The sequence below is a fragment of the Psittacula echo genome (assembly GCF_963264785.1).
Source record: "Psittacula echo genome assembly, chromosome: 5".
Taxonomy (NCBI): domain Eukaryota; kingdom Metazoa; phylum Chordata; class Aves; order Psittaciformes; family Psittacidae; genus Psittacula; species Psittacula echo.
In genome coordinates this window covers 82,444,711-82,459,114 of record NC_137739.1, presented here as the reverse complement: position 1 = coordinate 82,459,114, position 14,404 = coordinate 82,444,711, and the positions used below count along the sequence as shown (strand labels likewise).

The 14,404-nt window shown below is 43.5% G+C and overlaps 1 protein-coding gene across 1 annotated transcript in view; it reads right to left on the bottom strand.

Moving 5' to 3' along the window:
• Window positions 1–3,197: 3,197 nt before the first annotated feature.
• The window catches only part of RPAP1 (RNA polymerase II associated protein 1), a gene marked incomplete at its 5' end in the record, with an annotated part of 36,879 nt that continues 25,672 nt past the window's right edge, over window positions 3,198–14,404 (bottom strand). Inside the window, 8 exons of the mRNA XM_080618792.1 lie at window positions 3,198–4,462; window positions 5,225–5,281; window positions 5,963–6,139; window positions 8,230–9,034; window positions 9,871–10,013; window positions 10,254–10,403; window positions 11,994–12,189; window positions 13,987–14,096. Coding sequence (XP_080474918.1) covers window positions 4,307–4,462; window positions 5,225–5,281; window positions 5,963–6,139; window positions 8,230–9,034; window positions 9,871–10,013; window positions 10,254–10,403; window positions 11,994–12,189; window positions 13,987–14,096 — 1,794 coding nt within the window. The 3' untranslated portion in view covers window positions 3,198–4,306. The remainder of the gene's footprint in view (window positions 4,463–5,224; window positions 5,282–5,962; window positions 6,140–8,229; window positions 9,035–9,870; window positions 10,014–10,253; window positions 10,404–11,993; window positions 12,190–13,986; window positions 14,097–14,404) is intronic.

The window sequence follows — 14,404 nt, the reverse complement described above, 5'->3', positions numbered from 1 at the left end:
GTCTTAGCACACACTGCCACCGACATGGCTGTGCTCTAACAGCAGCAGCATTCCCGGAGCACACGAGCCTCCTTTCTGTTGTGGCCAGGATGAGCTCCTGCTTCGTAGCGTTAACATCAGTGGCCTGTTTATCCTCCACGTTAGATTGGGTGGATACAGAGGGTAGATACCCCTGGCCCTCCTCATGTACATTAGACTTTGTCTTGATGTCCATGCACAGAACCTTCTGGAAATATCCATTGTCCTGACCGGACTCATGAGCTGGCCGCTCAGCAGACAGGAAAGTTGAGCAGGGGCAGGATAAAGGATATTGCTCTGGTCTCCAAAGACACAGGTGTGTGCCCCAGCCGAAAATAGCTGGACACAACTGGTGTCACTCTAAGATGTCCTTTGTTAGTAACCTGCACACAGCTATTGCTCAGGGTCGGGGTGGCTGGAGGCTCACCCTGACGCTGCTGGTGCAGCATCTGGTCCTTTTGCGCACCACCAGTCAGGTTGAATTGGAGTTCTCTGTGTTCTCCTTTGGGCTGGGACTGACCAGAAATCCACATGCAGCATGTTTGCAACAGCTCTTTTGGGACTCAGGGTTACCACAAAAACAACGGAGGGAAAGCAGCACACAGTGGACATTTTACCCTTGCCTACAAGTACCACGCATCCTGCAAACCAGCAGTTCCAAGAGCATGTCTTCACTGCACGTTCCCCATTCAAAGGTGGGGGGCACCAGTTCCTAGAAGCTACAGCAAAGGCCAGTAAATTGCCATGAAGTAATTTATACAAGGGATATCAGAGGGCCAGCTTCGTGAATGGAGAGCTTATATGAGCTTCTGTAAGCTGAAAGGAAGTATGCTTTGCCCGCAGATTTGATTATCAGCTGGAGGCAGCACCACTGCACTGATGAGAGATTTCCAAGTAGAACTTTGCAGAACTAGGAAGGAGCAAAAGTAAGGATTAACAAGCCTTTCTGCTCTACTTTTTGTCTAACACGAAAAGAAACACATTTGTCTGACCTGAAGTATAGTTATACACCCACATCTTATGGCTTGTTCTATCCATCTATGACTTCATTAGCAAAAGGTGTTTAGGGCTGGCCTGATATTAAGTGGCCAGAAAGAATACATTAGTCTAGAAATGTATTATTAAATTCCAGTGTCAAACTGATGTAGTCAATAAATACAGTGGAATGCAAGTGCTTTAATCATACAATGCTTCATGTGTACTTAACTGTTAAAGTTCTCATCAGTGGGGTTTCAGTCCTGTTTATTTTTCCTTGCCTCTTCATTTTCTTCTGCCAGGCTTTGTCCTACTTTAGTTTGTAGCACTGTCAGCTACTGAGTTGCCTATATCTTCTTTGGGAACTGCCCTTGCTCAGCAAAGTGAGCCCCGTCATCACATAGGGATCCTAAAACCAGGGAATGCAAGCCACTCACACAGTCAAGGGATCCCAAATCAACTCCATTTCTTCTAGGTAGAAAAGGACATGCTTCCAAATTGATGGGAAGACTTTCTCTCCCCTTTCAAAATGCAAAGAAAGATTCAGTATAATGCAGAAGACTGCTGCCATTAAAATTACAGGGATGCAAAACTGTGACAGCCTCATCATCTTACTTGCCAATTCAACAGCAATACTTGACGGATTATCTTCAATGCATCTCCAGTTCAATCAACCACTTCTTTTTAAAACCATATTCTTGCCGCCTTCCAGCAGAGCCCCCGCTGTATTTGTCCCAACACTGGACAACATCAGTAACTTAGACGAAACCAAGTATTTCTAGACAGAGGACGAGCAGATGTCTTATTTTTATTCTGAAGAATTAAAAGACAGCATTCAGTGGGGGATTTTTTTTACTTGGTAGTTGGCATTATTTGTCTTCTGATCAGAGTTATCAGGCAATATACGCTGTTCTGAGCTAGAATCACTTCACACCAGAAGCCTATCTGTGGGTCTTAATTCATCAAAATTATTTCATTCTCAAAAAAAGCTGAAGTTTTTGTTATGGAGATAAGAAGCCGCATCCATTTTTGGGATGGCTTTAATTTTCTTCATCTCCTCACTTACTCTGACAAGGATTAAACTGTATTAACAGAACTGGATCACTTTTCTCCTGCTTCAGATTGCATTCAGTTTAAGTTTTAAGCTTCCATTCATTCTACCAGGATTTTTCAAAAATGCTCCTGCTGGCAAAGCACTGACTGATTCTCAGCAACCACTCACATCAGAAAGTATTTAATTCTCTACACGTTCTCCAGAAGTATATGTAAAGATAAAATATAAAAAATGCAGAAAATTCAAGGTAGATTTAAGGGTTGGTTGGTTTTTCGGGTTTGATTTGATCCCAATTGCACTGAAGCCGACATAGGTATGTTTAAGCAAATAAAGCAATGCCCTCTAGTGTTCTGCAGAGAAATCAGGTACAAGGCTGCTCAAAGCCTTTGAAAATTCAAAGTTAGGATCGCCGTGCCGTCTCAATGACAGCCCAAGTTTTAACAGCTTAAGGCTCAGGTACAGCATCCTTAAGATGTTCTGCACATAACTGTGCCCTGCAGAACTATTTGGGATCCTTTTCTTCTATCCGTTGCCGATGCTTGCATCAGAATTTCATGTTAAAAGATGGAGGTGTTCTCTGAGCACACACTGACGGCTTAAGGAACATCTGGGAATAAAAAGGACTTCTGAGAATCAAGCAAAAGCCTGATCCTTTCCTTCCCAGAGTTCACAAGTAAATGAAATCCACCACCTCTCTCATCATCCACAAATACCATCTGTGAGCAGCTTCTTGTCTTCCCATCCATGGCACATGACAAATCACGTAATACCCACCCTGCACCTTCCCCAAGTACACACAGCATTTGGGACCCTGTGTTACTGACCCTCCACACAAGCAGGATGATACCTTTGGCTTGAAGAACTCTTGCAGAGCTCCACAGTTTAGTGGATTTCCTCACAGCAGTAGCATTCCCAAGATATTCATAAATTGCAAACAGAACTATCCAAACTTAAAGATTTAAATAAAGGAGAGCATTCTCAGTTCTGGAAAAACTGCAGACCTATCAAAGTATTTATTTACACCTTGTACACATTATAAAACACAACTTTGCATCACACAAAGGACTGGGAGAGCTTTTATAACTGGAGGTCTGAAAAGCAAAAGGCAAGGTCCTTGATGAAGGCTGCTCTTAAATGTCCTTGAGTTGTACCATCTATTGCTCTTGAAAGACAACTGTCTCATTGTTTAGATAAAACAGAAACTTGAATGCCTTTGATCAAACTTTTAATCACATCAAGTACTTTTAAAATAATTAACAAGCAAAAAACCCATGCTGACCACTGGATTGACCTTGGCACTTGAGATGAGCCTTTTTAGGGCACTATATTTGAAGCCCTTGTGTCTGAGGCTGCAATACAGAATTTGGATATAGAAGTGGGATAAAATTATGAATTTGTAAAATTAGGTTTAAGCTTAGGAACACCACTTTAAAATTCAAATTATATTCCCCTCTTCTCAGAGGGCAACTAATACATATTCCAGCTAAACAAGCAGATAGGGCTTTTTCCTGTAATGGTGAGTGGTTACTGCCAAGCATCCCACCCTGAAAATAAGTTATTTTTTATCTTGTTATACACATAACAAGATTAAGGGAGAAAAGAAAGTAGTTTAGAAACTATCCAAAAGACAGCCAAGGGAGGACATCAAGTGTTTTCGCCACAGCACTAGGAGCTATTATTTCTTAGGTCTGACACAATACATCTGTGTGACTGGTTGTATGCACACAATACTGTCCTAGAGAAACTGCTTGTATATATATTTATAAAATAAAAAGGCTTTCAGGATCAGCTTTTTCCCTGTTGTAGTTTTATTTGCAGGGAATAGTGTGGGGAAATGACCACTCAAAATTCAGGGTACAAAATAAAAGGAAAAGATATGGGAAAGACACATATCGACATGAAAACCCAGTCTCCAGCCTCAATGAACACAACAGCTTTTCCACTTGTAAGTTTAGTCAACAGTCTAGTGCCTTTCAGACACATTCTCACCTTCTCCAGGAAGCAGCAGAGCCACCTGAAAGAGGTGGAGGAAAATGCTCCAGCATTCATCATGGAGAAACCACACACACCTATTGTCCTATCTTGACATGATGTGTATTGCTCTGCAGGGCTGGGAGCATTCTACCGGTACTTCACTTTGGAAAGATGCCATGAGTGTCAGGCAGTGAAACTGCCTGAATTGCACGTAGTTTCATCAGTGAAGCACAAACCGAGCTCCTCCATTCTTCACCTTAGCCCTCTTCTTGCACAAGTGTTTTGCTATGAGACTTGTGCTGGTGCATTCTCCTTATTTTCCTTCTGTGTCACTATCTGCAGGTACTTCAGTCGCACAGGAGGGAGCTGCTCATAAAGGTCAAATCCCAAAGAGCTCTCTGCATTTGGCAGTCTGTAGTACAGTAGGTGCTTTTTCAAGGTCTGAAGAAAGAAACAGCAGACATAAAGCATGTCGAAAAGAACCTAATCTTTTCCACCCTGTCTCCAACATAACACAGCAACCTGCCAGATAGTGCAATTCCATTATGCCCAACATATTAATTGCATCATCTTAATGGAAGAGGTTTAAAAGGTGAGTTTCTTCCAAGAAAATTCACTTTTGATTTGCATGAGAATTGCTCTTCCAAACATAACTTCAATGTGTCTCCTCAACAGCCTCTCACAATAACTTCTTGTCAAAAGCCCAGGTGGGGTTTTGAGTGGGATCTAAGAATTTACCCTGGATGCTACACATAAAGGGTCAAATGGCCCAGCCCTGTCACACAAATGTTAAAGCTTTGCAAGCTCCCAGAGAAACAGTACATCTGTTTTGTTCTTTTCAGAGGAAGCATCCAACTAAGAGTAAAGGGTGATCACTGCTGGCCACCTACTCACAGTTGTGCTAGAATCATTCCTCTAGGACCTCCCACGATCCTGATATAACGCTGCTTGGGCAAGAGGCATGGAAATACAGTAGAAAAGATTCATCTAGGTTCCAGAGGCTCTGTTTTGTGTGCAATTACTACAGGAACTGGAAAACAGTACTTATAGCCATCACAGGTCAAAATCCTGCTAATCTCCTCTCATTCTCAAGTTAGCAATGCAGTTAAACACAAATTTCAAAAGCCAAAGATGAATCTGTAAGAGTACTGCATCTCAAAAACTTAATTCCCAGTGGCACATACTGAACCCGACAGATCCTACCTCATCCACCAACAGCCACGTCTTTCGCAGCATGCTTTTCCGAGCAGCATCTGTCTCCTGTGAACAGAACACATACTTTGCTTAATATGGTGCACTGCTACCTTGACCCAGCAGGGTCCAGCAGGACAGAAGGACACTTTGTTCACTATGACAATGCTCCAAAGAGCAGCTTGTTCCAGCAGAAAGGGCTCGAGATGGCTATTGCTTGGATCTTGCCTCACTCCTCTTTTCCCTGACCTGAAACTCAGCTGACTTCTTCACTTTCAGGTAAAACTATAGATCAGAGGTGAAGTGTTGCCAGAAGTAATCATTGCTAGAGGTCCCAAGGCCATGGGAGAGCTTGTGCTTGGTTATTCAAGCAAGTGAAAGAACAGTCTGCACATTAAGACTGCCCCAGTCAGAGGCTAAACCTATTACAAGCTCTCTCTGCCTGATCAGGTCCCTCAGCCTCTCCATTCATCCCTCATGTACCATAGCCCACATAGCTGCTGACTTCAAAGGTTTGTGTAGGATTGACTACCACTAATGCAAGTGCTTTAGGGTATAATGAACAAGAGCTGATGTCTGTGGCTCATATGTGGATTCTCAAACAGCTGACCACTCATCAAAACATTCACTTACAATCTTTGTTTTCAAGCCCAAGGTCAGTAATTCACCACAAGCCACACTGGATCCTTGGGAAGAGCAGATGCAAATCCCAAAGCTTTCAGCCCTGAGGCTCTGCTATGCATTACCTACCCGTGTTGTGCTGTCCTGGGAGAAAATAAAGCTGTTCACATGAGCCACAGCCACCACATAAAGAACAGGGCACCAGTTGTGGCGCAGCGTGCCAGTGACAAGTGTTCGGAAGTAGAGTCGCAAGAGGTTCACGTTATCCTCAGGAGGGGAAGTGTATCGCTCAAGAGGTACAGGGAACTGCAACAAACAAAGGCAACATTACAGTTTTAGTCAGAGTATAAGTACTGAGGTGAAGTTCATGACTTTAGGGTGCCCTTTCCCAGCTGTCTGTGTACATACTCCCATATAATATGATATACCTCACTGGCACCACGTCCATTTGGAGCAGCATTGTCACTGCCCACACTGACTAATGTGACATGCCTTTAACAAAGTATCCTCAAGACTTACTCAGCTTTACAGAGAAATGTTTTACTGGTTAAATCACTGCGGTGGCTTTTTGGCACTGGTAAGAATAGTGGCTTCAAAGTGAAGAGGCAAAGAACTTTCAACAGCACCACATCCCACTAATGGACCAGAGGCTTACACTGATCTGTGCATTTAGCCAGAAAAGGAAAGCAGATATATGTGCCAGAGTTAATGATTTTAAGCGAAGTTTCCATCATTCTCCAATTTCATTGTCTAGCTTTGAAAAATAGGTTAGAAAAGCTTATAGCAACAACTTAGTTTTATTTGCTTCTCCCCTGTCCAGAAGTGCAATTTTAGATAAGTTCTCTAGGGCTAAAATGACATATTTCATTTTGAAGCATCTTCTTTATGGGTTTAAAGACAATCACTGATTTTACTTCATTCAAGATACAGTCTGCCCTCTATGGTCATTTTAACTCAAGACAAAAAGGGGAGAAAACACCCTCAAACAAACGCCACCTCAAGTGATCGGATTTTCCAGCACATAGTTTGTTTTCAAGCAACAGGGCAATGAAAACATTGCTCAAACTATTTGGCATTTAAAAAAAATGAAAAAAACATGAAAAACAATCTGCCTTGAAATGTTCTCCATTGTAACATATGCCACAGGTCTGCCAATACTGAAGGATGTGATGTCAAGGTATCAAGACAAGATAAAGTATGTGATGTAGAATCAAGGTTTTCACCTGAAGATAGTGTTTAGCTCTGTTCCTACATATATCTGTGGTACTGGAACAGAAGCAAGGGTAGGCCACTGGGAACATCAAGAGAACAGAGAGCTTACCACAGGTCAGAATATCTTGCCTTACCTGCTTAAGAAACAAAGGTTCATCTGGTCATAACGATATAGAAAAATTGGCTGCAGAGCTACTACAACCAAAGCAAAAGCACAGCAACCGTACAATGGAAAGCACTGATCTCACACACACTGCTGGTTCACAGTTCTTTGGAAAAATGTTTTGTATTTTTTTTTTTAAATTTGATTTTTAATTTGAAATTATATTTTTTTTTTGAAAAATTGCTTTGTATTAGCAAACTTCAGGCTAGATCAGGTATTCTCTGTCAACTGCCAAAGAACTTGAAGGCAGCTACACTCCATCTCTTGTGCCCTACTCATTCAAAAGAAATGCAGTCCTGCACTTGACAGATGAAATCTTCCTGCAGAGTTACCCAGCAAAGCACAGTCCAGTGTAACTAGGTGTGGAAACATGGCTGAGAGGAAAAATAACTGTTTCTCCATGCACTGGGAAAGGAAAAGGTTCTCACCAAGGTCAGACAAGACTTACTTAAGGGAAAAGTAATTGCTGGCAGAAGAACATGGGGTGCAGACTAGCCCTTCATACATACAGGCTATAAATTAGAAGGAGGTTCTCAATCATTAAACCAAGCAGAGTATGTGACAGTTTCCACTGAAAACTGAACACATAGCACACACACACTGCTCCCAAAACAAAGTTCAGCAGGTTTCTGTGACAAGGGCCTGCACCTACAGGGGATGGGCTCTGTTCTTCAGACTTACATCAATCAAGCTGTTTTACCATTCCACCCCCAAAACCAAACCAACAAAACCCAAAACAATATCAACCAAAAAACCCATACACACTGCTGCCATAGCCCCAGATCACAAGAATATTGCTCTCTCCATACCTATTCTATTTTACATCGCATGTGTTGCACTTTCTTCAGAGAGAATGAAAAGCCTCTAAGCAAAGGGAGCATGATTATTCTACTGGATAAGGAGGAGTAAGGAAAAAGGGAAGTGCTGGGAGGATGCCCAAATCAAGGTTGTAGAGACACAGGCAAAAGACCAGTGATCCAGAGATACGCAGTGACAGGCAACTACCATAAGCCAGGATTACCTGCTGAAGTGGCACTCCGAGTGCCTTCAGGATACTTGTGTGCTCCCCAAAAACAGAGAGGCGCAGATGAACACTGAAACGCTTCTGTAGAGGTAGAAGAACAAAGACTCCAAAGAGCGGATCTCCAAAGGAGACAGCTTCAAACTGCTCCAGGAGACTTATGTAGAGATCGTGGAAGGATGCCAAACCAGGGAGAGGAGCATCCAAGTTTAAGGAGTCCAATGCCTTGGGTTGGCAATACAGAGACAGAAGAGCAGCTGTATAGCGGTGGATTGGTGCTTCTAGGAAGAGGTCACTGCCTGTGAGGAAGACACACATAAGCCGTGCAAGTTTGGCAGCAGTAGGGATGCTCTGAAGGGTTTTAGCACGCCAGGTTTCCAGCAACAAGACCCATTGCAGGTTCCAGGTCACAGTGTTGACAAGATCAAGTGGGAGAGAGTTCAGCACAGCCCCACGTGTCTCTGCATTAGTCACTCTGTTGTAAAGGCTGATAAGTGGAAAGAATGGCCAGTCTGAAGGCAGGATGGGCCCTTTAACCTCAGGAAGCAACATCGACTGGATGAGGTAATTCCGTCCTTGGTAGGATGCTTGGGAACGCATGAGGGTAGGCTGCAAGTGGACAAAATGAGAAAGGTAGCAGGAGCGGATGGAAGGTAGATCCTGGTATGATTCTCTTAGCAGGGCACCACGAGTAGCCTTTGAACAAGATGCTGCTGCAGAGCCAGGTTGTGCCAGTTTGGCACTGGTACCCAGATGCAGGATATCAGAGAAGTCAGCTGCTTCTGGCCCTCCAGCTTTCCCTTCACTGTGAGATAAAGAGACAAGCATCAGTTTAAGAAACAAACAAACCACCACAAAATAAAGAAACAAAACACCACAGAAATTCTTCTCGACAGTATTCATGGATCAAGTTGACCAGTAAGTAAACAGCATTTGCAACACTTCCTAAAGCATTCAGCTATGATAATATTGAGTGCTTACAAGGCATCAGTTACCTTGGTATTTACAGGGAATTCACAGAACTACATCTGGAGTTCGCAACACTAAGGCCTTGCCTTGAAAAACCTCCACACAATGCCAGCAGTCTGGTGTGGAGGCTAAAACCGTTGTGCAGAGAGGCAATCCAAAACACCAACACAGATCTCAGGGTGCTGAGATGAAATAACACATATCATAAGGCCTGGGTGAATCAATAAGGCAATTATTGGAATAGTAGTTTTACAGCTCGCACTGGCAAGGTCAGGGGAACCAAGGACTGGCAATTAGATACTTGGGGGTGTTTGTCAAATCCATGTGGCACAATCTCAGACCAGAGACTCATCATGGTCCCAGATCACTTGTCAAGTTCTCACAAAATGTTAGCTCTATCACAGGTATTTGTTAAAAACAAAACCCACCGAGCTGATTAGAAGGCTCCATGACTGGAGAATATGCTCATAAATAACTAAAATGTGAATACAGGCTCTATTAAAAGCCAAAAATAACAAAATTGCAGTGCCAAGGGCCTACACCTACAGGGGATAAACTGTTCTTCAGACTTGCATCAATCAAGCTGTTTTACCATCCCATTCAAAACCAAACAAACAAAACCCAAGTTAGCCCATATACCAGAATATAGAAAGAAAGAAATGCAAAACTTACGGAAGAAACTCTGGATTAAAGGCAAGATCCAGTAGGACCTCGTAAGCCAGATGCTCACTCCCTGGCAACAGACGGCTTAGCAATGCCATGGCAACACAGTGATGGAGTGAGGCGTGCTGGCTGTAATCTGGACAAGCACCTGCCTGTAGAGGAAACAAAACAGAGAAAAAATACTATCATTTGTTAATGAGGCAATCAACAACAACAGGAGGGTCAGCTGAGACACAGATCTCACAGCAAAGTGGGAGAGTCACCAGACTTAAGTCAGGTATGTCAACGAACATGGATGCAAGGACCAGTTGCCAGTTGGACACACTGAGCTGCAGAGGCCCATGTAAAGTCAATACCTCAGGTGAAAGCAATGAAAGGACTAATAAAGGTACCATTCTCCGAGCCAAGGCTAGCACAAAGTACTGCAGGTGATATTCATGGCGAAGGATCCACGCAGATGAAGGAGTTACAGAGGGAGGTCCACTCTGCCAGCTTTGATGCAGATAATCCTTCAAGCCTCTGAAGTCCAGCACAGAGCTGTACTATAAAGGAATCAGAAGTGGAGACATTTTATGAAGATAGCTCATGCCTAGAGGAAAGTGAAAGGTCTACCCCATACCTTCTCACATTAGAATTTCTGTTGGTTACTCCAAAAGGGATATTTAAAAATAGCCTGAAAAATATCTGCTCTTCTGCCTCAGGGTTCACCTGTAATGACCATCCCTACCACAGGTAATCAATAATCACTTCCCTAGTGCTTTGTAAGGCAGAAATACGCCCAGTGGCTGAAGATGTTTTCCCTCATCTGGCCAGATAGGGTTGGAAAGGACCTTAAGATCACCTAGTTCCAACCCCCTGCCATGGGCAGGGACACCTCACACTAAACCATGTCACCCAAGGCTCTGTCCAACCTGGCCTTGAACACCACCAGGGATGGAGCATTCACAACCTCCCTGGGCAACCCATTCCAGTGCCTCACCACCCTCACAGTAAAGAACTTCTTCCGCATATCCAATCTAAACTTCCCCTGTTTATGTTTTAACCCGTTACTCCTTGTCCTACCACTACAGTCCCTAATGAAGAATCCCTCCCCAGCATCCTTGTAGGCCCCCTTCAGATACTGGAAGGCTGCTATGAGGTCTCCACGCAGCCTTCTCTTCTCCAGGCTGAACAGCCCCAACTTTCTCAGCCTGTCTTCATACAGGAGGTGCTTCAGTCCCCTGATCATCCTCGTGGCCCTCCTCTGGACTTGTTCCAACAGTTCCATGTCCTTTTCATGTTGAGGACACCAGAACTGCACACAATACTCCAAGTGAGGTCTCATGAGAGCAGAGTAGAAGGGCAGGATCACCTCCTTCAATCTGCTGGTCACGCTCCTCTTGATGCAGCCCAGGATACGGTTGGCTTTTTGGTCTGCAGGCACACACTGCCAACTCACATTAAGTTTCTCATTGACCAACACCCCCAAGTCCTTCTCCGCAGGGCCGCTCTGAATCTCTTCTCTGCCCAGCCTGTAGATGTGCCTGGGATTGCTTTGACCCAGGTGTAAGACACTCCTATCAGTAACTGGTCAACATAAGGTAACAGAGGAAGAAGGCTTTTAGAAAGCTTATGCTAAGTACTCCATCTCTCAAGGGCTCTGCCATTTCCTCTTCAGAGTTTGTAGTCTGTCATGATTCTCATTCTAAAAATTCAGGACAATCAGAAGAGGGAAGAAACCTCTTCAGGCACTGTAGCACTCATTCTCTTTTTCCTTCATTTTAATCCTATTTTTCTTTGTCATATATGCTTCAACTATCCCTTTCCTCCTCTAACATTCAGTTATTTATTTTGCTCAGCCAAACAACAGTTATTTAACCCTTCTCAACATTCTTTATACATCCATCCTTTAAGTTTGATCATCAGTCATCTCCTGCTCTGTAATTCCAGCTTCCCAGCATCAACTGGATGCTGGAGTTCAAAGACAAGATATTCTTCAGATCCTCATCCTTTGTTTCTTAGAACAAAAATACACAACAATCCTTTTTAATACTCCTACTAAGATCACTCTTAAGCCTAAGAAAATACAAATACTAACCTCCCTCAAATTTAAAATCATTCACTAAAACCTTACAGTAAAAGTCTATTCTCACCTTGCTGGTCAGGCCCTTGTGAATGTCAGTGATGCTATTGATGAGAAACAGGAGGGCAGTGAGGAAGGGAAAAGGCGATTTGGAGCCAACCAGGCTCAGAGGAGGTTTGCCTCCAGTGCAACTCAGAGATGCAATGCTGAAGACAGATTCTGGAGCTGGGGAACAGGACAGAGGGTTGCACAATGCAGAACATGGCCTGTATGAACAGACAAAAGAGAGAGGGGTCAGGTCAAAAGCACTTACGCTGCTGAAAATTTATCTTTTTGGAATGTTACTGTCTGAAATGGGCCACACATTGCAGTAAAATGAAAGCTCTGAAGACCATGCAAGAGCAAACCTAGTACCACGGTTGATGAAGTAAGCACTATCACCATACAAGCCGTTGCCAGTGAGCTGTCATGAATTCTAATCTTTAGCTAAACTGTTCATTACATGCAGAAATACTGATGCAGTGATGCATTTCTGATGTCAAACATTTGAAACCATTGGGCACCTGATTAAAAAAAAAAAAATACACATTTCCCCACATATATATGATACGGAAACCAGGCTAATAGAGCTGCCACCCACTCAGGACATTTCAATAATAACCTGGCAGGCAAAGCCAAAAAGCCAGCTTATATCCAAAACTGACATTGCAAAGATGCTGCCCCTTACATACTCATGGAATGGCTATTTTTAAGCTCTATTCAGGCAGCACCTGGCTTTAATATACATGAACATGACTGTGCTCTTGGTGTGGGCAAAACTAGAATATTCCATACCAGCAATGCTTGTGGATGCACTTAAGATATACCATGTCTGTACAGGCAAGACCACTACACGGAAAGGTGACCATAAGCATGTTGCTGAATTGTAATGGCACAACAGGGCAAACACTCTCAAAGATCCGTATCATTACTGTATGACAGACAACTAATTCTTTACATGCATTGCTCTTCCTTCCACTGGCATTACCATATAGGAGTGCGTGAACACATCTGGAGTGCACAGAGCACCCTGAATTCCTGGCCATAATCTGCTCAGAACATTTAGACAAGATTGTCAAAAATATCAAGGCAGAGATTAGCTGACTCTTCACTTCTACCAGCCAGTGTTCACAGCAGCAGAGGAGAATTCCTGCTGATAGGCTTCTACAGCCTGACCAAACCCACTGCTTTCAGACCTCAAGAACAGGCAGGAAAGGGTCTAATGAGCACCCCTGTGTTGGAACCGTACTTGGTGCTAAGAGCTTCAGACCTCAGCTATGGTCATGAAAGATCATGGGCCAAACTGTTTGGTGACCACCCAAATACCACTTAAAACCAAAGACTTCAAGTACTCCTTGTATGTGATGTTCTCAGAAGCAGCCAAATGTCTCCCTGACTATAGGCTGGGACTTTTAGATTTCCTCCTTCCAGAGGATTTATTCCAGGCTAGTAGAGAGGCTCCCTCTACAGTAGAAAGACAGAATCTCTGTACTGCTTGCAACAGTCCCGAGAGCCACAGACAAAGGTTATGTTACGCAAATGTCTGAAAGAACAGTTTGGTATCTGCCCTTTTGCTTTCCTGCAGAGGCTTTCAAGCTCAAAATTCATGTAAACTGCATAATACAGAGCACATGAATGGTACACACACACACTCTGTAAGAGGGACTAAAACTGATGTCACTTGTTTTTAAAAAACAGTGAAACCAAAGAATCAAAGCCAAGAGTGACTAAAATCAATCTTAAATTAATATGAAAACTACAACTACATGAAGAGGCAGAGATGCAGACCCAGCAGCAGCACCAGTAGGAAAGGAGGAACTAGAGAACCTCTGTGGACATCATGCTTTTTGCTGTGAGGAGAGAGAGAACAAAGCAGGGTATAGACAGAGCCTGACTGCACTCTAATTCACATACACAGAGCACATATGTATGGCAAAAGGAACGGGAGGGGGAAAACTGGCACACAGTACAGTATAGAAGTGAAGCTCCCTTAGCTTCTGGGAACAGCAGTGAAATGGCTTTACCTGAGCAAGTCCCACGTGCTCTGTATGGCTGGCTGGCTGAGAAGGGGCTGCAGCACCTCAGACGTCAAACGTTCCAGTTCCTCTAAGCAGTCAACTGGATTGACTGATGGCTGCAAAAGACATGGAAAAAGACAGGAAAAGATGGCGAATGAAGGCATTGCAGGTTGATTTAATTGCTTTATGTGTGTTCTTTGCCTTTTTGCCAGACCACAAAATCTGCGTAGTGTTACTGCTCTAGGTTGGAGCTGGCCTCACAGCTGGTAGTGTGGAAGCTGAAAACTAGAACACCAAGGTGCTCTCGCACTCAAGTATCACAGAGATTTCTTAATTGGGTGGAAGCAAGGATCTTGATCTTGGGATGAAGATTCCCTAAAGGAAAACTTGCCCTAAGTGGCTACCCCTCCCTTTCCATATTATC